Below are 21,973 nucleotides of genomic sequence, written 5' to 3'. Positions count from 1 at the left end.
TTTTGGGGGCCCATAAAATTGAACCCCCAGAAGCAAAGGTCTCCAAACCTGGATGCTATTACCGGGAGGCCCTCCTAGAGCCACCCTGAAAGTCTGATGCCTCTATCTTCAAAAATGTGCAGCCTGCCTACACACTCAGAAATTCCCCATTGGCTACAATGGAGCAAAGTCACTGCAAAACAAAGAATCTTGGGCAAATTTCTTGGGGTGCCTGGAAGGGGTGTATTTTTAAAGCTAGTGTCATCAAATTTTCAGGGTATCATCTGTTAACTATTCTTATGATGCCACCCAAGTTTGGTGAAGTTATGTTCAGGGGGACCAAAGTTATGGTCCCTCAAATGGGTAGCCCCCATCTCAGATCAGCTCCCATTGAAAATAATGGGGATGGGGCACCCCATTTGGGGGTCCATAACTTTGCTTCCCCTGAACCAAACATCACCAAATTTGGGTGGTATCATCAGGACAGTCTCTGGATGGTACCCTGAAATTTTGGTGCCGATAGCCTTAAAAATGCGCCCCCTGCAGGCTGGAACGTGAAAAAACACTTTAAAAATTTAAAAACACACAAATGACCCTGAAATGTTGGCGCGCCCCCACGTGACCAAATGGGGGGCGCCCGGGGACATAGGGTACCCCCTGCCGCTAGGCAGGAACGCCACTGCTCCTAGTTGCAGCCTCCCAGAACTACATGTGGGGATCTGAGTTCGAAAGAGGACATTCTGTCTGATGGAAACTTTTTATTTTCCACTTTTACAAAGAGGGCTTCCTGGAAAACTCTGGAGTAAAGACAACCCATTACTCTTTCCCACTGAAAGATAAAAGTGCGGACCGTAGCGCAGCGGCAGGAAAGTAGTGTGCTTCCACAGTAGAAAATAATCCTGAATGTCTTTGAACATTAAATTCATTTTTAAGCACAGCCTTCATCAAAACCATCATTCTTTGTATTATTAAACATGGTACAGTGATAAAAGAGCAATTATAGTGCCTCAAACGACCATTGGCAAAATTTGCCATTTTCAAAAGGCACCATTTCCCCCCTTTTTAAAAATGGAGGACAGAGCAGGAGTCGGCTTTTCAGATTCTGCAGAGAATTCTCCTCACTGTTACTTCAGACGTAATCGCAGAGGGCAGACGCTTCGAAGCCAGACTCAGCAAGTAACCCTGAATGCTTACTCACACATTAGGGAAGAGCAGCCGGGCCTAATCTTAACAGTGAAATGGCCTTAGGATGAGCAGCAAGCAGAGGAAACTCCTGTGGACAGTCTGCAAATGGTGGTATCACAAAGGCTCCACAAACTGACAGAAAATGGCAGCCGCTAGAAAAAGGGAATGTAAGAGCTGTGAGGTGAAGGGAGGGAGGGAGGCGGGAAACATGGAACGGAATTCTGTGTGCCTCTCCCTGGGCCACTCCTCAGCCTTCTAAAAAGTCGTGAGGGTGGCTTTATATTATTTTTTATTTCTGTGTTTGAACGTGCGGGAACAGAACTAGGTAGACAATGGACCCCCGCGAAGCATTCTATACCTTGTCTCACCGAAAGATAGAAGCTCAGGTGTGACCAAACACCCCACTTCTTCCTGTGGAACGCTCTGCTTGTTGGTGTGCTCCCGAAGAGCCACGCCCACAGCAGAACATTCCACAGGAAGAAGACGGGGATTTGGTCACAATTGAGCTTTTACCTTTCGGTGAGACAAGATATAGTACAACGTTGTTCTAGGACCGTGGTGGCGAACCTTTGGCACTCCAGATGTTATGGACTACAATTCCCATCAGCCCCTTCCAGCATGGCCAATTGGTTATGCTGGCAGGGACTGATGGGAATTGTAGTCCATAACATCTGGAGTGCCAAAGGTTCACCACCACTGTCTAGGATATGGTGGATTAATACTCAATTGTACTTTTATCCTTCGGTGGAAAAGAATATAGTCCACTAAAAACAAAACAAAACAACATGAGAAGGTTCCAGCTACGTTTTTCTTGCGGTTAATGAAACCCCACTAGCTTTTTGACTTGCTGATATACTGGAGCTGCGAGACTCCTGGCCTTTTCTGCACCGGTCTGTAAAACCTTCTCCAGGTAAGCCCCGTCTTCTCGTAGTTTTTTGAACTCGCTCCTGATTGGCGCAAGCTTTTCAGTGACGGCCTCCGCCACCACAGTCTTGTAACAAGCGGTATCCAAACCCAAGCTTTGACGCACCACTTCCTCTACGTCGAGCCCCGTTACAGCAGCGTGAATGGTTACAAGGTTGGAAACACCGGGGCGGCGGTCTGGGTCATAGGTCACCTCGGATGTAAAGTCCGTGACGGCTTTGCGGAATTTCATTTGGATCTCCTCAGGGGTGTCGGTTACGTTCACCGTAGCTAGCTTCTGAGGGTCGGATTTGGACATCTTGGAGGTGGGATCACGGAGGGACCTCACCTTCTTCAGTGCGGCTGAAGAAAACAATGAAGAGAAAAGGGAGTTAAAGGAAGATGGTCGGTGTAGAGACAAACCGGCAAACCACTAGTGTCCAGACTCCCCAGTTCCACAGGGGCCCTTTGGCATTCCACTGTTTCAGTCACCAGCAAGTAGAGAGGATAACAATGGCTGCTTTTACACACACTAGATAACACAATTTTAATATCCTTTAGCAGGGGTGTGGGGAGGGGAAATGGCGCCTGGGGCAATATGGTGCGTGGGCCCCAGCCCCTGCAGAGCTCCCCTGTGGGGGGCCCCCCACTTACCCTAGAGCAGCTGGCTGAAAAAGCAGCCTGGCTGGGTCACCAGATGAACTAAAGTAAGTGGGGAAGCGAGAGTGGGAGGGCAGGGCCACACACCCCACAGCCCCTCCCCCCACTCCTGCTCTCCTCCTCCACTTACCTTAGTTTAGATGGCTGCAAAGAGCAACCTGGCTGGGCCACCGCCCAGCCCAGCCCCGCCAGACTGTTCCGGGGCGTGAGGCCTGGCTGGTGGAGTTGGGCAGGGGGGGCCAGCAGCAGCTTCCACTGGGCCTGGCAAGCTGGGGCAAAGGGGTAAGGGCTGCAGAGGGTGATTTTACGCCCCCCTCGTGACCCCAATGGCACATGCCTGGGGCACGGAGCCCCCCCGCGCCCTGATGTAGCTACGCGACTGCCCTTTAGTGACCATTTGCAAGAGGATTTTCCTAACAAGGGCTGTTTCATACACATTGGATAATGCACTTTCATCACCCTTTAGAAACTATTTGCAAGTGGGTGCTGTGTGGTTTCCGGGCTGTATGGCCGTGTTCTAGCAGCATTCTCTCCTGACGTTTCGCCTGCATCTGCGGCTGGCATCTTCAGAGGATCTGATGTTGGGAAAGCAAGTGGAGTATATATATCTAGTATAAAGAGTACTATTTCAGCCAGACTACTGCAGACTATTTCAGCCAGAAAAATCAGCAATAGCAGAACACATGATAAACCAACCTGGACATAGAATATTATTTGAAAAAACAGAAATTCTGGACCACTCTGAAAGCCACTACGTCAGACTACACAGAGAAGCCATTGAAATCCATAAGCACATGGACAATTTTAACAGAAAGGAAGAAACTATGAAAATGAACAGAACTTGGCTGCCAGTGTTGAAAAAAATACTAGAGTCAAGACAGTGTCTAACCAGCTCCACACAAACACAGGATGACTATAGACAAAAGGAAACAAAGGCCAGGATACTTCTATTCAGATGCTCCCACTAGTGACCTTGCTATCTCCATTGTTACTCCCATGCTATAGACTTCATTGTTACTCATACTTCTTTTCAGATGCCCTCAACTATTGACCTGGTTGCCTTCTTTGTTACTCACAGACAATGTTTCTTCACCCACCCTGGACACTCCAACAGATATATATACTCCACTTGCTTTCCCAACATCAGATCCTCTGAAGATGCCAACCACAGATGCAGGCGAAACGTCAGGAGAGAATGCTGCTAGAACACGGCCAGACAGCCCGGACACCACACAGCACCCAAGTGATTCCGGCCGTGAAAGCCTTCGACAATATTTGCAAGTGGATTTTCCTAACAAGGGCTGCTTTCATACACATTGGATAATGCACTTTCAACACCCTCTGGTAGTCTTTTGCAAGAGGATTTTCCATTGGAAATGACAGCTAAAGTGCATTTAAAGTGCATCATCCAACGTGTGAGAAAGCCGACACTGCCTTACATACTTGTTGCAAAGATTAATGTACATGCCAGGAAAACACTCACAAAGGCTAGGGGCTTTTATTACTTCTACCACTAGACGTGAGCACTGCTTTCCTCAGTGCTGGGCAAGGCCCTCTCTGGGGTAAGGTGTCCAGCTGATCAGCCACAGAACATGGGGTGTCAGACAGACCAATTAGAAACTCTAAAAGCTTATGGAGATCTTGTAACAGACCGAGTCGACCTCTCCCTTCCAGACAGGATGGCCTGCGCCTCTTGTAGGAAACACATTCTCAGATGACCCCATTTTTGCTCCCTTTGAAAGGTGTTGTCATTGTCTAGCAAACAACAGCTGAAATCTTGCTCTGAAATCTTTCCCAAACTTTAGGCCAGCCTTCAGACTAGTCATTGAGCGAGAAGCCAAGTTCTAAATACACTTTTGGGCATCCTCAGACACAAAAGAAATTCTTTTCCTATCTGCAAAACTATGAGTTTCTGATGGCGGGTCTTTGATATAACCTTTAATGGGCCTTACAAACATGTGTACACTCCAGAAGTCAGTGTTCCTGAGAGTTACAAACAGTGCCTAAGGACCCTTCCGCACAGGCAGAATAAAGCACTTTCAATCCACTTTCACAAGTGGATTTGAAAGTGGATTTTGCCATTCCGCACAGTAAAATCCAACTGCAAAGTGCACTGAAAGTGGATTGAACGTGCATTATTCTGCATGTGCAGAAGGGGCCTCAGAGTCTCAAAGAGTTAAGAAGGATGTCTTAACACTAGCACCAAAGAAAAGGGTTTTCCAAAGGCAAGAGAGCTGTCACAAATCCCTGCATTCCCACTCTCCATTGTATCACCTCAATATTTATTTTAATGGTCTACAGCAGTAGTTCCCAACCTGGGCTATGCGTACCCCGCAGGGTATGCACTACAGAGTTTGTGGGCACGTGAAAAAAAATTACATAGGCGGTTTTGCTAATATGGGGGTACAATTTTAGGGAAATGCGTTGCTGAGGGGTATGTGAGCAAAAAAAAAAAAAAAAGGTTGGGAACAACCGGTCTGTAGGATGATCTTATTTTTAAAAGGATTTAGCGAGTGGGGGAGAGCTGTTGGCTCTTCAGTTGCTGTTCCATCCGTGTTACTGCAGCTCTGTCAATAGAACAGCATTTCTATTGGAGCAGCAATGGCGTAGTGGCTAAGAGCAGTGGCTAAGAGCAGGTGCACTCTGATCTGGAGGAGCCGGGTTTGATTCCCAGCTCTGCCGCTTGAGTTGTGGAGGCTTATCTGCGGAATTCAAATTAGCCTGTGCACTCCCACACACGCCAGCTGGGTGACTCTAACCCCACCCACCTCACAGGGTGTTTGTTGTGAGTGGGGAAGGGCAAGGAGATTGTAAGCCCGTTTGAGTCTCCTACAGGAGAGAAAGGGGGGATATAAATCCAAACTCTTCTTCTGCTGCTGCTGCTGCCGGAAGAAGGAAGGGTTTGTTCCATTGACTCCTTCCTCTGTTGCAGATCTTAAACTTTGCTCCCACAATGACCTGTAGGACCCCAATTTCAGGGACATAGAGGGTTTCCACATGAGATTCAACAGATGCCTTCATTTAGCATGACTCTTGCGCTTGTAAGCATTCAAGGCAAAGTTTTAGTATTTAAATAAATGAGCAAAACATCCCCTCAACTCACTTGACTTTGATATGTCTTTCCCCTCCTCTCTGTCTCTTCTTTAAAGGGATCTCTTTTCCTTGACATACAGACTTCTCTCTCTCTTTGTTTTTTACACAGGGGTCACACCAGCTACTCACTCAAAATGGCTTTGGGGACTGGAAAAAATTCTCCATATTTCTTGTTGAAACGGCGGGCAAGATCCTGGGTCAGCTCCAAGTGGAGGACTTGATCTTCTCCAACGGGGACGTGCGTAGACCTTCCGATAACAACACACACCCATACAAACACAAGAAATCATAAATACTCTTGCAGTGACTGGAATTACTCCTTCTCCTTATTAAGGGACCAGACACAATGTGCTCTTAGGCGTGCTCTCCCCACTTACTTCCCCAAAAATTAAGCAGGTGAGGCCTATGAGCATTTGTACCAGCTCACCCAGAAGCAGGCAACCAGATTTACTGATGGTTTAATGACCATACACAGAGTACCCTGCCCTGAACCAAATGGCCAAGGCTGGACCAGTCTTGCCAGATCCCAGAAGCAAAACAAACAAAAGAGGGCTGGATTCTGAAAATTACAGAATATTCAGAAATGTCAAAGCTGATGATACTATTAGTGTATCCCTCTGTGATACACCTCTGAAGATGCCAGCCACAGATGCAGGCAAAACATTAGGAACAAGATCCACCAGACCACGGCCACACAGCCCAGAAAACCCACCACAACCAGTTGAATCTGGCTGTGAAATACATTTTACAGAATATCTTTTGAAAACTTACTTAAATAGAGAAGTAGTGGCAGGGTTTGAAATAGAATGAAAACAGTAGGTTGTAAACACTAGAATGGACTTAAGAAGTAACTATTGAACTAATGTCTTAATTATATGCATGAACCTAGAGTTAACCTTTTATCAAATATGAGATAGTTGGAAGTCAATATATGATGTGTAGTGGGCTGTGTTTTTGTATGTTGATATGTTTTGTTTGTTTATGAGTGAGAATATGTATGTATGTGTGTATATCTATACTTAAACATCCATCCATCCATCCATCCATCCATCCATCCATCCATCCATCCATCCATCCATCCATCCATCCATCCATCCATCCATCCATCCATCCATCCATCCATCCATCCATCCATCCATCCATCCATCCATCCATCCATCCATCCATCCATCCATCCATCCATCCATCCATCCATCCATCCATCCATCCATCCATCCATCCATCCATCCATCCATCCATCCATCCATCCATCCATCCATCCATCCATCCATCCATCCATCCATCCATCCATCCATCCATCCATCCATCCATCCATCCATCCATCCATCCATCCATCCATCCATCCATCCATCCATCCATCCATCCATCCATCCATCCATCCATCCATCCATGGGTCAACCCTGGTTAGTACTTGGATGGGAGGCCACCAGTGAAGTCCAGGGTTGCCCTGAAAACTGCATTGCCTAAGTCAAGAGCCCACCACAGACAGCGCATTGGTGCAGATCCCAGAGGCAACTGTATCATGACCAAACTGCTGCAAAGCCATTCCACCCCAGCCATCTCAGCTGACAACCCTTTCCTGCCATCAGGGAATCAACAGTCGGGAGCAGATAACCAGAGCATCCGGAACCTTACTTGTACAGAAGAATATCTGCCGCTTGAAGGACTGGGTAGGTGAACAGACCAGCTGTTCCTTCATTCATCTGGCTGGCACTCTTTGTCTGTTTCCAAAGAGAAGAAGGAGAGAAGAACATCAGATCTTGAGTGAGCTCAAGAGTCTTTCATCAAGAAAAAGTGTGGAAGAAGTGTGGGTTTTCACACCCTTTTCTCTGCCAAAAGGAGTCTCAAAGCAGCTTACAATCATCTCCCCCACCCCCAAACAGGCACCTTGTGAAGTAGGTGAGGTTGAGACACCTCAGAGAGAACTGTGACTAGTCCAAAGTCACCCAGGAGGCTGCATGTGTGGAAGGAGGGAAAGAAATCCAGTTCTCCAGGTTAGAGTCTGCCACTCATGTGGAGGAGTGCAGAAATAAACGCAGTTCTCCAGACTGGAGTCTACCTCTCTTAACCGCTACACCCCACTGGCACACACATATCCATCCATCCCATCCCATCCATTGGCATAGCTACAAGAGGGCCGGTGTGTGTGCGTTGCACTGGGCAAGCGCCAGGGGGGCAGCCAAAATTTCAGGTCTGTTTTTTTATTTTTTGGGGTTTTTCAGTTTTTAGGCTAGCAGTACCAAAATTTCAGGGAGTTTTCGGGGGACTCTCCTGATGACACCACCCAATTTAGGTGAGGTTTGGTTCAGGGGGTCCAAAGTTATGGACTCCCAAAGGGGTGCCCCCATCCCTCATTTTTTCCAAGGGGAGCTAATAGGAGATTGGGGCTACACTTTTGAGAGTCCATAACTTTGGACCCCCTGAACCAAACTTCACCAAAACTGGCTGGTATCATCAGGATAGTCTCCTAAAGATACCCGGAAATTTTGATGCTGCTAGCCTAAAAATTGCACCCTCTGCAGGCTTAAAACTGAAAAAACACTAAAAAAATACAAAAAACACAAACGAACATGGGGGGCAGCAAAACTCAGATTTTGCACCGGGCTCCATTTTCCCTAGCTACGCCCGCCCGCTTGTCCAAGCTCCCTGGTGTTTACTTGTTTCATGGATGCCAGTCCACATCCTCAGTGCAATATTTCAGGCTTTCCCATAATATTCTGAAATCACTATCTTTGGGATATATATAGTAAAAATTAAATGCAATCTTATAGCTGTATCGCCACCAAATGGGGCTAAGTGCCAGGCAGATGTGCTTGATTGCACTTGGATTTCAGAGAAGAAAACATACTGAAATACTGGTCCTGGACTATCATGGGAGCTTGCATGACTTTGGTCTCTCTGGACACTGTTCGCCAGATCGGTATCTGAGACCGGCTCTGTCATAGATGATTCTCTTAGAGGACATTGAGAACTGCACCGTGTCTTTTGCAGATCCGCCTGTTTTTATTTCGCATGTCGTTTGGTTAATAAATACACACCCGTTGCTTGGATGGATGTTTACCTTGTATATTGCTGCAGCCTACGTATAAGGTTCTGGTGTTTATTTTAAGTTACTGCCTCACACTATACCCTTTTGTTGTGTTTTGGGGCTGCTGCATGAGACCGATGCTGGACTAGATGCACCGCTCATTTGATCCAGGAGGGTTCTTATATTCTTCCGAAAATAGGATGGGTCAGACTGGTTCAAAGTTTTAATATCACGTTTGAGTCCACGAATGTGTGCATTTAACGATAGGATAGGAAACATATATTTTGCCTTCTGTGAGGGGAAAAAAATCAGGGCATGATCCATTTCAGAAAGAGAATAACATAGGAATTTCCAGCCTTGCTTTGCATGCGGCAGCAGCAAGAGCAGCATGGAATTCTGGGAAGCTGCACGGACATTCTAAAGGTGACAGTTAAAATCCGTTGGTAGTGTTCTGTTCCCTCACACACACTCTCTGAGACTGACTGACTGACTTACTGAGAGAAAAGATTGTGCTCTGTATACTGCTGTAAACCAAATGATATAGAAATGGGCTCTGACTAGACTAAAAGATATTGCAACGCAACCAAACTGTAACAAACCATTAGCAGTGAATATAACTATTATTTGTGATACTGTGTATATATTGTATATCTCTCTCTCAAGTTAAGAAAAGTTCCGTTTATGTTTTCATGAACTTCTGAGGTAAAACGGCTGGTCTTTTGACAGATAACTATTCTAATTTGACGTGCCGCACAATCCACATTTTTGCCCGCAACTTTGCTTGACAGGATTATATATACCAAATAAACCTGTTGTCCTTCAAATAACACCCCTATAGATTCGACTGTGCTTTCTTTCCCGCTTCATCTTTTGCGTAGACAAGAAGTGCACAGAGCATGGAGCCTTTGGGGAGGGGGGGGCCCCCGCAGGATTTCTGCGTGTGCCTCCCACAAGCAAAGTTCAGCAAGCAGAGTGAGAAGGCTAGATAGGGTGTGAGATATGTACAGTATGAGAAGTGTGCACAAACTTCCCCCTCCAGTATGCCACTTGTACATCAACATAAGTAAAGAAATGAAGAAACTGGGGGTCTATTGAAGGTCAGGGAATCTTACAAATACAGACACAATGACACGAGCGCACAGAATCAGGCCCTTTCACAAGTCACTCACTTGTGAAATCTACACTGGAGACTTTCTCACTGGAGTAAAATAATGCATACAATATCCAGAATATAGATGCACACAAATCTGTTCAATGCAAATTCTGCTTTGTTAACCTCCGGTCAGTTATTATTCATCAGAGCCATGTTTATTCATATAGCAAATTCACCAAAGGAAACAACATCTTTTTACAACGTTGTCAGAGGAAACAGAAGTCTGAATTGTGAGTTGTCTCTTTAGGAACTGTAGCACTGAGAAGACTACTGAGAAGATACTGGTTCCCAAACAAAACTTCATGTTAACCGTGTATGGAAACAACAATCTAAATATCAGATGCAGGACTGAGTACAAATAAGATAAACTGCGATCTTCACATGGAAATATAAATCAGAGAAAAATAAGCAGAGATTACAATCCCTTAAATAATGAAAAAAGGAGAAACCAGCTCCTGACAAGATAGAAAATAAGCAGAATGAAATAGAATTTAAAAAGAAAACACACAATTTAACGTTCAGACTTATGTTTACTCTGACAATGCTATAAAAAGGTGTTATTTATTTTGGTAACTTTACTATCTCAATAAACACTGCTCTGATGACTCATAATTAACTGTTGAGGCGCATGCCAATCTTTGTGCAACCTTATTAATGTACCCTGTATGCTTTTGGTTGCGCCTTTCCCTTTTTTCCTTAGATTTGTTAACCTTTGATGTTCAAATTATTCAACAAATAGTTTGGGGGTGGAGGGGGGGCGCTTTTGAATAAGCTGAATAACTGAGACAGCGCAATGGTTCTTCCCATTGTTTTTGTGGCCTTCAGATTTAATATGCAACCTTTTTAAAAATGTGGGCAAGGGGCCTCTCTCAGAAGAGGCATTCTCCCTGATAAGAGGGGAGGCCTCACTCAGAGGAGGCATTCTCCTTGACAAAAGGAAATGCCTCTTCTAAGATGGAATTCACCATGACATGCCTTCCGCTCATCCAACATGAACACAACATTCTTCAAATGGGAACAAGGGAGTTGGTTTGAAGCCAGAAAAAATGGCATTCGAGTTCCCGTTCATGGCCCGTTCTTCGCTAATGAACATCTTGCAGTCCGCTCTGGCTGAAAGGCGCAATAAGAATACAACAAAGGACACAGGCAGCAGGCCGTTGGGGGTTCAGAACTACCAATTCTATTCATATGCCAGTGTGTTCTATCAAGTCAATGTATTAAAGAAAAAATTGTTAATTGTATGAATTTTAATTGGGCAATGGCACTAATAAAATGTGTGTTTAAAGATATAGCCGAACTGAATCTATTTTAAGGGAACCTCTGAGGGTGGCTGTGTTGGTCTGTAAAAGAAGAGTATTCATGTCCAGTATCATCTCAGAGACCAACAAAATGTTGGGGTTTGCGCTTCTGTGACTCAAAGCTCTTTTCAACAGCTTTGACTCTCAAAAGTCTATCCCTCCGCCCACCCCCCCCCCACCCCCCGCAAATTTTGTTGGTCTCTAATGTGCCACTGGTCTCTAAGGCTCCTTCCGCACATGCAGAATAATGCACTTTCAATCCACTTTCACCATTGTTCGCAAGTGGATTTTGCTATCCCGCATAGTAAAATCCAGCTACAAAGTGCATTGGAAGTGGATTGAAAATGCATTATTCTGCATGTGTGGAAGGGGCCTGAGATTCATAGTTCCCAAGAGCTGCTGGTTAACTTCCCCCAATACATAGAACGACTGACTCCACTAAATCTGAGCAAAACCCGGTTTTAACAAGGACTGTCAAAGTTAGCCAAGAATTTAGTCAAGTTTAGTTCTATGAAACCTTACCTTCCACTGTGGAAAGTGTTGCAGTTGTGGTATGCTTGTGAAACACCCCAGAATCCACCCCAACTGTGCATGTTCAGGCACCTGAAACAAACCAGATATAAGGTGAGTGGCGGCATGTTTCTAGTAAGCATACAGCCGCTGGCAGCATCTCCTCTCCGCTTTCAAAGACAAGTTAACATCCAAAAACGTTAAAACAATTTCATCCCCAGACAACGGTAGCCACGGTGCACAGATTTTATTCTACTATTGCATCGGATCACAGGTCTTCTAGGTTTCTTTACTCCTTAAAAACCTGCATGCCTTGTTTGAGCAGAATTTCAACTGAACAAAGGATGGGGTAGTTCTATCACTCCAATCTCGACTCTCAAAAAACAAATTCCTGTTTCACTCTAGAGATGCTGAGAAAACATTTGAGCTTTCCAGGACAGTTTAACTTTGGCAAATTTGGACATCTATAAAAAATACCTTTCCTCCTTTGACTCATGCTGTGGAGGTCAGAGCTAATCAACAAATCTGAATCTTCTTATGCTTTAAAATTCAAGAAATATTAACTGTTTCCCATTCTCTCTTAGCAAATGTACATTTAAAAAAGGTCAAAGTTTGTCACTGACGGAATCAAATATAAAAATCACATAAAATATTGCAACAGTTAATGAAGGAGAAGAATCAAATTTACAGGGAGAGGGCTATAGCATAAAATTATCATTCTGGCATGACCCACCACTGACTTACATGAAGACAGCTCTAATCGTAGCAACCAACAAAGCAAATTTTGCAAGATTACAGACACTAAGGTAAGACTCAGAGTTTCATAAATAGTTTGTGGGGGGGGGAATTCTTAAATAGGAAACCCACTAAAGGGCATAAGTAATTAAAGTTTTTATTGCACCTGGGTGAACTGATTTGACACTCACATGAAATCAAGTATCATTCTGAGGTTCCATTCCAAGGAAAAGTCGTGCTGAATCCTGCAACTTAACGCAGCATCTGGTCTTTGTTAAGTGCAGAGTTAAGTCATGCAGCCAAGGCAACCGATGCACCATGAGCAAAGAGAATGAAGAATTAAGCAAGATAACCTTAGAGCAGGGGTCCCCAAACTTTTTAAACAGGGGGCCAGTTCACTGTCCCTCAGACTGTTGGAGGGCCGGACTAAAAAAAACTATGAACAAATTCCAATGCACAAATGCTTGTAAAATGTTTGATTTCACCTTTCAGCCTTTCTGTCATGGTCTATTTTTAGAACAGTGACCAAAGTATGTCAAGTACAGGGTGGGCTCCAAATATTGTTGGGGAGGCTGTGAAATACCTTCCCCTGTAAAAAAAAAAAAAAAGCAGAACTTTCCCAATGAAACATTCCATCTAACCCAGGATCAGGTATCTTCCTGGGTTCTTTCCTCCCTAGCAGCCAGCGAGCGATTCGCCAGCCTGGCTGATGGCAATGGGAGTGAGGCGGAACAAAAAGCCTGAGAGCAACACATGGAGTAGCTGAGAGGGAAGGGCGGAGCAGGCGTTGCCACATGTAAGGTTTCCAACTCTGGGTCAGAAAATTCATGGAGATTTGGGGGTGCCATCATAACAGCCGTTGGGGCCGGTTCCTCCTCTCCCTTGAGCCCCCACTGCACTTCAATGGAGCCATCGCCGCCATGCCTGGCGGGCCGGATAAATGCCTTCAGGGGGCCACATTTGGCCCCCCGGGCCGTAGTTTGGGGACCCCTGCCTTAGAGGCTCTACTACACAGCACCGGGAACTTAGAGCACTTCTTTTCTTGACCAAGCAAGAGGGTAAGGGTCTCTTGCCCTGTGTTTGTTGTGTGGGGGAAATGTACAAGTACTGAATCAAGGGAAGATCTCTGACCAGCATCCTTTCTCTCCAAAGCCAGGAGAGCAGTAGAGGTTTCAATGGACAAGAGTGAAACAAAAGGGGAGAGCTTCTAGGAAAAAAACTTATCCAGATTCCATTAATAATAATTACAACCCAAGGTTCTTCCACTTTTGCAGCCTGGGGCCCTTCCAGGTGTCTTCTATAGTTTGAGGAATCTTTCTATGGCACTTATGGATCTAGTCTGACAGAATCAGTGCAAAGCCTTTTGTCCAGCTGAGGAGCTCCAGATGAGCAGTACCTTCTTCTATTTTTTTTAACAAGGAGTCCCACTAATTTTGGTGCTACTTACTCCCAAGTAAGCATGCGTGTAGCGCTGTCGCCTTCATTCTCTTCCTTCCCCTGCTTTCCACCACAGCATAAAGACGCATCCTTGCCTTTTTTGAGTGTTTGATCAGTATTTATTTTAGTCACTCGCAAGGAAAACTTGCTCTCCTCTACATCTATCAATCCCTTTACAACATAACAGAATGGCCTCCTATTTGTATCATCTGACCAATCCAGACCAGAGAGGAGTTTTTTCACTCGCTCACTTCAATGTTTTCTTTTCTGCTATACTACGTGGTAGATATAACAATCTAGAAATGAGCAAAAGGGTGTGCTCGTGTGATGCAAACCAATTAGAAACATTAACTCACCAACTGTTCTGTTGTCCCAAATCGGTAAGTATTAGAATTAAATACTCTGGGTTGCTTTCTATGATACCTAGCGAGCTAGATGAACCAAGCAAATTATTGTTTTTATTAAATAACTCTGATGCTACAATCTGCAAAATGTCTGCAAATTTTCTATTGGAAGTGTCCCATAAGCAATAGTATGTATGAACCAACTCTATTTGCTATATGTTACAAGTTTGTATTTTGATGTGATTTTATATCGGTTATGTTAAATAAAGGCCGAATGAATGAATTTTAGTCACTCGACAAGTTAATCAGCCGGGGAGGGGGGCATTTTTTTCAAAAATAAGAAGTCAGTTACTAATAATCCCAGCCCAAACATGTTTTTATTTCTACTCAAGAGATGCCTAAAATAGATAAGATGGAATGTGTCCCTGTACGGAACTTTATTTCTCTGAGGAATGAGAATCCAGAGGAGGAGGGGGAAGGAGCTGTTTTTGTTTTTCATTTTTACGTCAAAAAGAATGCTTCCCGGCTGACTTCTTTTAAGTCCGACAAAAGAACGCATCGCACTCTTGGGTAGGTTATGCAAACTTAAAGGAACATATCTATATCATATCACATATAGTACACAATCTTGTGTGATCACCAATTCCATAACAGTAACATGTGAATATAACAAAATTATTTTAATGTTCAGACTATTTTAAAGTTCAGAATTAGTCAACTTAGAACCCCCTTCCCATTTCATTCATAAGGTGGCGTCTTGCCTACATGATTCAATTCACGTGCTTATTCCTGTGTCAAATATCAGTCTTCAAACGTAACGGAAAATGCACAATCAATAATCCACTAGTAATAGATAGCCAAAGTCCAGCAATTTTGAACGTATGTAGCGTGTTTCCAACTTCTCAAATGCCTCACGCGTTCAGTTGCGTTTTCAAATTTGCATAGCCTATGCCCGTGTGTGCAATGCATTCTTTTGTCGGACATTGTTTACATTGCATATGTTCGTTTGACTTATTTTAAGTGCCAACCCCTCAGCAGAAAACAACCAAGCACCCATTGTGTGTAGCTGTTTTGCTACACCGTGGCAGCGATTTTGGAATCTGCCCCCAAATAGTCCGCTACTCAAATGAACAAATGTCTATCAACTTGACTCCAAAAGTCCCATTCATTTATTTCATTCTCTCTCTCTCCCTCTGAACTTTAGGTCCCGATGACAGAAAAAACCTCAACCACTCACGTATGAAAGGAGAAGAAATGGGAGACTTGCAGAAGAAAAACTTGAATAAATTAGGAAAGGTAGCCATAATCACCCAATGAAAACAAATGAAATGTGTTTTCCCCCCCAAATGCTGTTCACAAACCTGACAGCTGTGCCAGCGAAGGAAGCTGTGTGTCCTAGAACGATATTCTATTTTGATATCTGGGGCAAGATGAATCTCAATTTCCTCACATACAGTCTCCGTCTCAGCCAAGGTATCAGGAATGCAGTTTGAGCGACCACGGAAGTTCTAAAAAGCCCTTCCTATCTAGAGATCTGCTGACCCCCATCCAGCCGCTGAGGGCAAGTTCTGAAAAATGGTCGCCTAGCTAGTAGGCACCACACAAGGCAACAAAAGATGATAAAGCGTGCAAATGTGTGCGTACAAAATGGCTGCTGAAAGGGAAACGGTATCCAGTGAGGAGCAGAGGAAACCTCCATTTGCAACTGGAAGGCAATGGGAAGAAAGAGCTAGAAAGTTGGGAAGCCGTATGCAGGAAAGCATCTGACGGAAAGCATCGTTGCGTAGCTGTGAGAGACTCCAGAAACCAATTCAATTAACAGAGACAAACCGGGGTCTCCAAAGCCTGCTCTCCTCCTGTTCAATTTTGGGAAGAACGCAATTTGCACTTGAGTTGACAACCGACACAGTTTCACATTTCCCTTAAAAGACAACAACAACCCTATCATAAGCCCTTTTCAAAGCACAGAGCCCAGTTCTGGCCACTCTAGTGCCATTGCTGGCAGTGCTTGTAAGCTGGAAACAGGGAGGGAGGTTGTGTGTGTGTGAGGGAAGAGAGACAAATACACAAATCTGGGGCTCACCCACCATTTCCCGAGCCCCAAAGATCGGGTCACTGGCAAGTGATGATGAGAAAGATAAGGGACATCCAAAGCAGGTGCTTTTTAGGGGAAAGGATCATTATTTCCTCTGAATAAAAGGGACGAGCACTTAAATGGGCCCGTAAATCTGGCCGATTAGTTTTTTAATGGGCTTTCCTGACTCAGGTCTTCATATTCAGCCTGGCAACTGTTCAACGCACATTCTAATCATCACGAGTCATTTCCACGTTGCTCTATCTGAAGGATCCATTTTCCTAGTCCATAATTTGTCACATTTCCAAAAACAAAGAATTGTTGATACCTCATCCCTCTTCCACCCTCCAACAAACAAGGACCAGAAACCAGTCAGATGGCCAACCAAGCATTCTTAGTGATTTAACGGGGGAATAAAAGTGAGCCAAGTTATGTTTGTTGCAATCAAGCAGTTTTTCTAGTGCCTGCAGGAGTCATGCACTTTGCCAGATACCAGCCAGTTCTACAATTTTACCCCCTATGATAAGTCACACAGACATGCTGCTTGTAACATATGAACAAAAACATCTAGGGAAAAGGCACAAATCTAGTATGCAGTGGTTCAAAACACTGGCTGATTATGCAGGAAGCCTTCACGGTGTGCTGGCAATTGAACCCCGGCACAGCAACTTCCTTGAACAGACACACAAGGAAATTGACATTGCAGGGAGCAGAAGTGGTGTGTGTAGCCAACCTAAGGCTGTAGCAGTGCGGAGGGCCATTTTGGGTAACATGTGTGGCAAACTTCCTTATACCAATGTACAAAGAAGTTGCGCATGCCCCCCCCCCCTCTCTCTCTCTCTTCCTGTTAAGTTGCAGAGTCAATTAGGAATTCAAGATCAGATATCCTTGAACATGAAGTGAATATGAAAGAGAAATGGCCCAAAAATCGAGAATTGCTGAACTTTAAAAATGACAAATAGGAACTTAAACCCATAGAGGAGATAACAGACACTATTAAAAAAAACCTGATTCCATTATTATCAGTTATTGGAGACATTTAGATCTGATCAAAAGAATATGGCTTTTGACATACAAATGAAAGAATTTGAAAGTAAGGGCTGCACAAACGATGAGAAACTGATTTCTAAAATATACAAAATGTTATTGGAACGGGATACAGAAGATGAACTTGTAAAACCTGTAATGATCAAGGGGGCCAGAAATATCGGCCGGAATATTAATCTGGAACAGTGGGAGAGACTATAGAAAACGGATTTATAACCTGAAAGAAAATCATCATAAAATGATGCATAGGTGGTATCTGACGCCAAAAAAATGGCAAAAATGTAGACAGGTAGATCTAATAGATGTTGGAAATGACAAAAACATGAAGGATCTTTTTCATATGTGGTGGTTATGTACAGAGGCTAAATCATTTTTGGCACATGATACTTAAAGAAATGCAGAACGTTCTGAAAGTAACTGCAGAAAATGCCTGAAGTTTTTCCACTGGGATTAATGGGAGACGATGTCAAGTCAACATAGACTGCTTTTAATGTTTTGGTCTACAGCTGCAAGGACACTGTACACCCGGAAATGGAGAGAGGAAAAGTACCAAACAAGGAAGACTGGATACAGAAAATTACAGAATATTCAGAAATAGCAAAATTAACAACCTTAATAAAGGACAGTAATACAGAGAAGTTTGTAGAAGACTGGAAACCTTTTGCAGACTACCTATTGAAAAAATATGGTAGAAGAGAAATAATCACAGGATTGGAGATTTAAAAGAAAACAGCAGACTGAAACAGAATATTAGAAATGATAAAAATGTGTAGCTGATAAATTGTTCCATTTTAACTAGATGCATGAACCTAGAATGGATTAGAGTTCAATAATGAAGAAGAAGAAGAAGAAGAAGAAGAAGAAGAAGAAGAAGAAGAAGAAGAAGAAGAAGAAGAAAAAGAAGAAGAAGAAGAAGAAGAAGAAGAAGAAGAAGAAGAAGAAGAAGAAGAAGAAGAGGAGGAGGAGGAGGAGGAGGAGGAGGAGGAGGAGGAGGAGTTTGGATTTATATCTCCCCTTTCTCTCCTGTAGGAGACTCAACAGAAAGTCATTATTTGGTTGTTGTTGTTTTTTGCTTTCTCTCTCTGTATTTCATGTTTATGTTTTGTTTTGATATGGTGGGGTGTGAAAGTGTTTATGTTTATTTTTTTGTTCTTGTATATGTTGAAAAAATAAAATATATATTATTTTAAAAAAGGTTAGGGCAGTCCCTCTGGTAGAACCATGTTTTTGTTGTTGTTTTTTAAATACTTTATTGATTAAAAAGAGAGTTTTGTTATCGGTGAGAAGGGAAGGGGAAGGTGGAAGGGAAAGTCAAGAAAGTCAATAAGGGTAAGAGGGTAAGGGAAAATACAATATGGAAGAATAGAAAAGGTTATAAATAATACATCTATTGTCTGTTGCGTCACAGAATTTTATTACATTATCTTTGCTGGTTCGAGGAGAGTATGACTTCTCCTTCATTCTCCAGTCTATGACAAACCAAAATCAAAATCTGTTTTTATATAATCCTAGCTGGATCTTAAACCGTGTTGTTTATTTGTTTAGAAAACCTCTGTGCTGCCTCTCCAGGCAAACTGCCCGGGACAGCGTAGGAAGGAAAACGTGATAAAACAGCAGCATAAAATCATCACTAAAAATCCTTTCGGTGCGCTGAAACAGCATCAAACGCTAAGCCACTTAAAACAAGTTTGATAAAATGAGTCTCAAGTGAAAAGCAGAGTATGAAAAGTGAGGTTAAAAGACCATCTCTGAGCGGGGAGTGTTTCAGCCTGGTGTTTTAAAAACATGGATCCTACAAGCAAGCTCCAGGCATGCTGGTCTGGCCACACAGCAGACTTCTTCTTAAACCAGCACTCTAATCTGGAGAACTGGGCTTGATTCCCCATTCCTCCACATAAGAGACTGAGGCCCCTTCCACACGTGCAGAATAATGCACTTTCAATCCACTTTCACAATTCTTTGCAAGTGGATTTTGTTATTTTGCACAGAAAAATCCGGCTGCAAAGTGCACTGAAAGTGCATTATTCTGCCTGTGCGGAAGGGGCCCTTGTCTTATCTGGTGAACCAGATTTGTTTCCACACTCATACGTTCCTGCTGGATGACCTTGGGTTCTCTCAGAACTCTCTCAGCCCCACCTACCTGACAGGGTGTTTGTTGTGGGGATAGGAAGAGAAAGAATTTGTAAGCCCCTTTGAAACTGTACAGGAGAGAAAAGCGGGGGGGTAAATCCAAATTCTTCTTTTGTTGGCACAAGATCAGTGGTTTCCCCTGAGCCCTAGGATGAGATTAAGCCTGCTCTATGGCAAAGACCTTCGGGAACACACAGAACTTGTTCATGGGATCCAAGCCAACCACGTAGACTCAAAGCAAGACTCAAGGCAGAAAGCATTCCAGAGGCAAGGGGCCACCACTGGATTTGGTGAGAATCTAGAAAGTACAAGCTTTGTCCCTCTCTCATGAGGCAATATGTGTTAATCTAGAATTAAACGTTGCCAGCACTCCCCCTCTGAAGCAATATAGGGGTGGCCTCGTGTTCCCTGCTTTATTTTTAACCAATTCTCATCGTAATGTGTTTCTTTTCTTTTTTTTTTATGCTACAGCTGTTGGCCACTATCCCATGAATAACCTCACAGGAGGTCTGACTTCAATATACCAAAGACAGATTCTCACGGTAAACGTGTCCATACCCCCCCACCCACCCCCACCCCCTTAAAGCCAGCATTTCTCTCCGGGTTCCCGTCCCCCCTTCCTTTAGCTCAGTGGTTCTCAACCTTCCTAATGCCGCGACCCTTTGATACAGTTCCTCATGTTGGGGTAACCCCCAACCATGAAATGCCATTGTTACAAATTGAGCATAATTAAAGCACAGTGATTAATCACAAAAAACAATATGCAATTATATATTGTGAAATATTTATTTCTAATTACAGACAAATGAAATTGTGTCTTGAAGCATGGGGTAGCGTGGGTCACAGTCTTAATGTGTGTTTTCCGATGGTCTTAGGCGATCCCTGTGAAAGGGTCATTCGACCCCCAAAGGGGTCACGAACCACAGGTTGAGAACCGCTGCTTTAGTTGAATTCATCTGTTTTAATGGGGGGGGGGGGGGGAAATGGCAAACCTGCCATTATTTTGCTGGCCTACATGTACTGCGCTTCAGTCCAACACTTCTGTTGACCGAAGTGCCCTAAAAGATTACCCAAAGCTGATTCAGATACAGAGGAGGTGGAACAGATACAGAGGAGGTGCCCCCTATGCCCTCCTCCTCCTCCTCCTCTTCTTTATCTTTTTGGGTCCCTCAACATCTATGGGACCCGTTTTCTTCCCCCTTTGGGGAGGTTTTTAATGAGGGTTATTGCGGACCTTGTTTTACTGATCGCTGCGTTTTAAACTGTTTTAATGTATTTAAGGGTTATTGTATATGCGATTTATGTTGTTCACCACCCAGAGCCCTTCGGGGGTAGGGCGGTATAAAAAAATAATAAATAATAAATAAATAAACAAACAGCCACATTGTGTCCACACAAACACACATGGCACCACAATGAGGCTATGGGGTTTAAGAAGACAGACACACGTACACACACACTGACCTGAGACTGCTGGAAAAGGATGCATTTCTTTGGATTTATGCCACAGGCCAGGAGAACGGCTGTGACGTCTAGGATGCTGGTACGAAGAACAGTCGGATCTCTTGGAACCGTGAGGGAGTGGAGGTCGACGATGCTGTACAGAACAGAGTCACATTCTTCTTGTAGCTTCACCCAGTTTGTGAGAGCCCCAAGGTAATTGCCCAGATGAGGGACCCCAGTTGGTTGAATCCCAGAGAAGATTCTCATCAGGGCCTTTTTCTGTAACCAAACCACAATTTAACATTGTTTAATATCATATACTGAACTCTCACACCTCAGCAATCTAGAAGCACCTGCACATAGGTACATACCCACCCACAAACAAGTCTACCTCTTTCTGTCTGCAGAAAGAGCAAATAAAGGCAGTGTGGAATAATCTCCTTGGAAGTCTAGTTTGTCCTGTCACATTCACTCTGCGGGACACTGCGGGTGTGTGAATCCCATGCCTTTCAGTGGGGCCAAGGCAGTGAGTTATGCTGTCTGTAATTCAGGCATTTTAACCCAATGAAAAGTTCCATTAAGTCGCAGCTGACTTACAGTGACCCAACAGTGTTTTCAAGACAGGAGAAGTTCAGAGGTGGTTTGCCATTGCCTGCCTCTTCACAGTAATTCTGGACTTCCTTGAGGGCCGACCCTGCTTAGCTTCAGAGATCTGATGAGATCAGGCCAGTCTGATCCATCCAGGCCAGGGTGATTTTTGTCTAGAGCTATTCAGCTGACACCATAGCTTCCCACTTTACACAGCAGACACAATACGCTTTGAGTATTTGAAGGGAGGTACAGAGTGTATGCCTTTAAACAGCTGTAAACACTCTTCTGAAACTTCAAAGTGCACAGATATTTAAAGACATGAGAATTTCACATGTACTTTACAGGTTTAGATGTGGAAAATAC

General features: G+C 43.9%; 1 protein-coding gene across 4 annotated transcripts in view; it reads right to left on the bottom strand.

Annotated features, from left to right (window-relative positions):
- Nucleotides 1-724: 724 nt before the first annotated feature.
- The window catches only part of WARS2 (tryptophanyl tRNA synthetase 2, mitochondrial), a 40,197-nt gene continuing 18,948 nt past the window's right edge, over nt 725-21,973 (bottom strand). For 3 of the 4 annotated variants that reach the window (XM_048482798.1, XM_048482799.1, XM_048482797.1), the window contains exons 2-6: nt 21,041-21,298; nt 11,822-11,902; nt 7,456-7,541; nt 5,950-6,068; nt 725-2,430 (exon numbers count right to left, since the gene is read on the bottom strand). In XM_048482798.1, the coding sequence (XP_048338755.1) occupies nt 1,982-2,430; nt 5,950-6,068; nt 7,456-7,541; nt 11,822-11,902; nt 21,041-21,298 (993 nt within the window). In that variant the 3' untranslated portion in view covers nt 725-1,981. The remainder of the gene's footprint in view (nt 2,431-5,949; nt 6,069-7,455; nt 7,542-11,821; nt 11,903-21,040; nt 21,299-21,973) is intronic. The other variant, XR_007243333.1, reaches the window with a different exon arrangement.

The sequence above is a fragment of the Sphaerodactylus townsendi genome, unplaced genomic scaffold, assembly GCF_021028975.2.
Source record: "Sphaerodactylus townsendi isolate TG3544 unplaced genomic scaffold, MPM_Stown_v2.3 scaffold_23, whole genome shotgun sequence".
In the NCBI taxonomy this organism is placed as follows: domain Eukaryota; kingdom Metazoa; phylum Chordata; class Lepidosauria; order Squamata; family Sphaerodactylidae; genus Sphaerodactylus; species Sphaerodactylus townsendi.
Note: the sequence above shows the minus strand (reverse complement) of the source record. Positions and strands in the feature narration are given on the sequence as shown.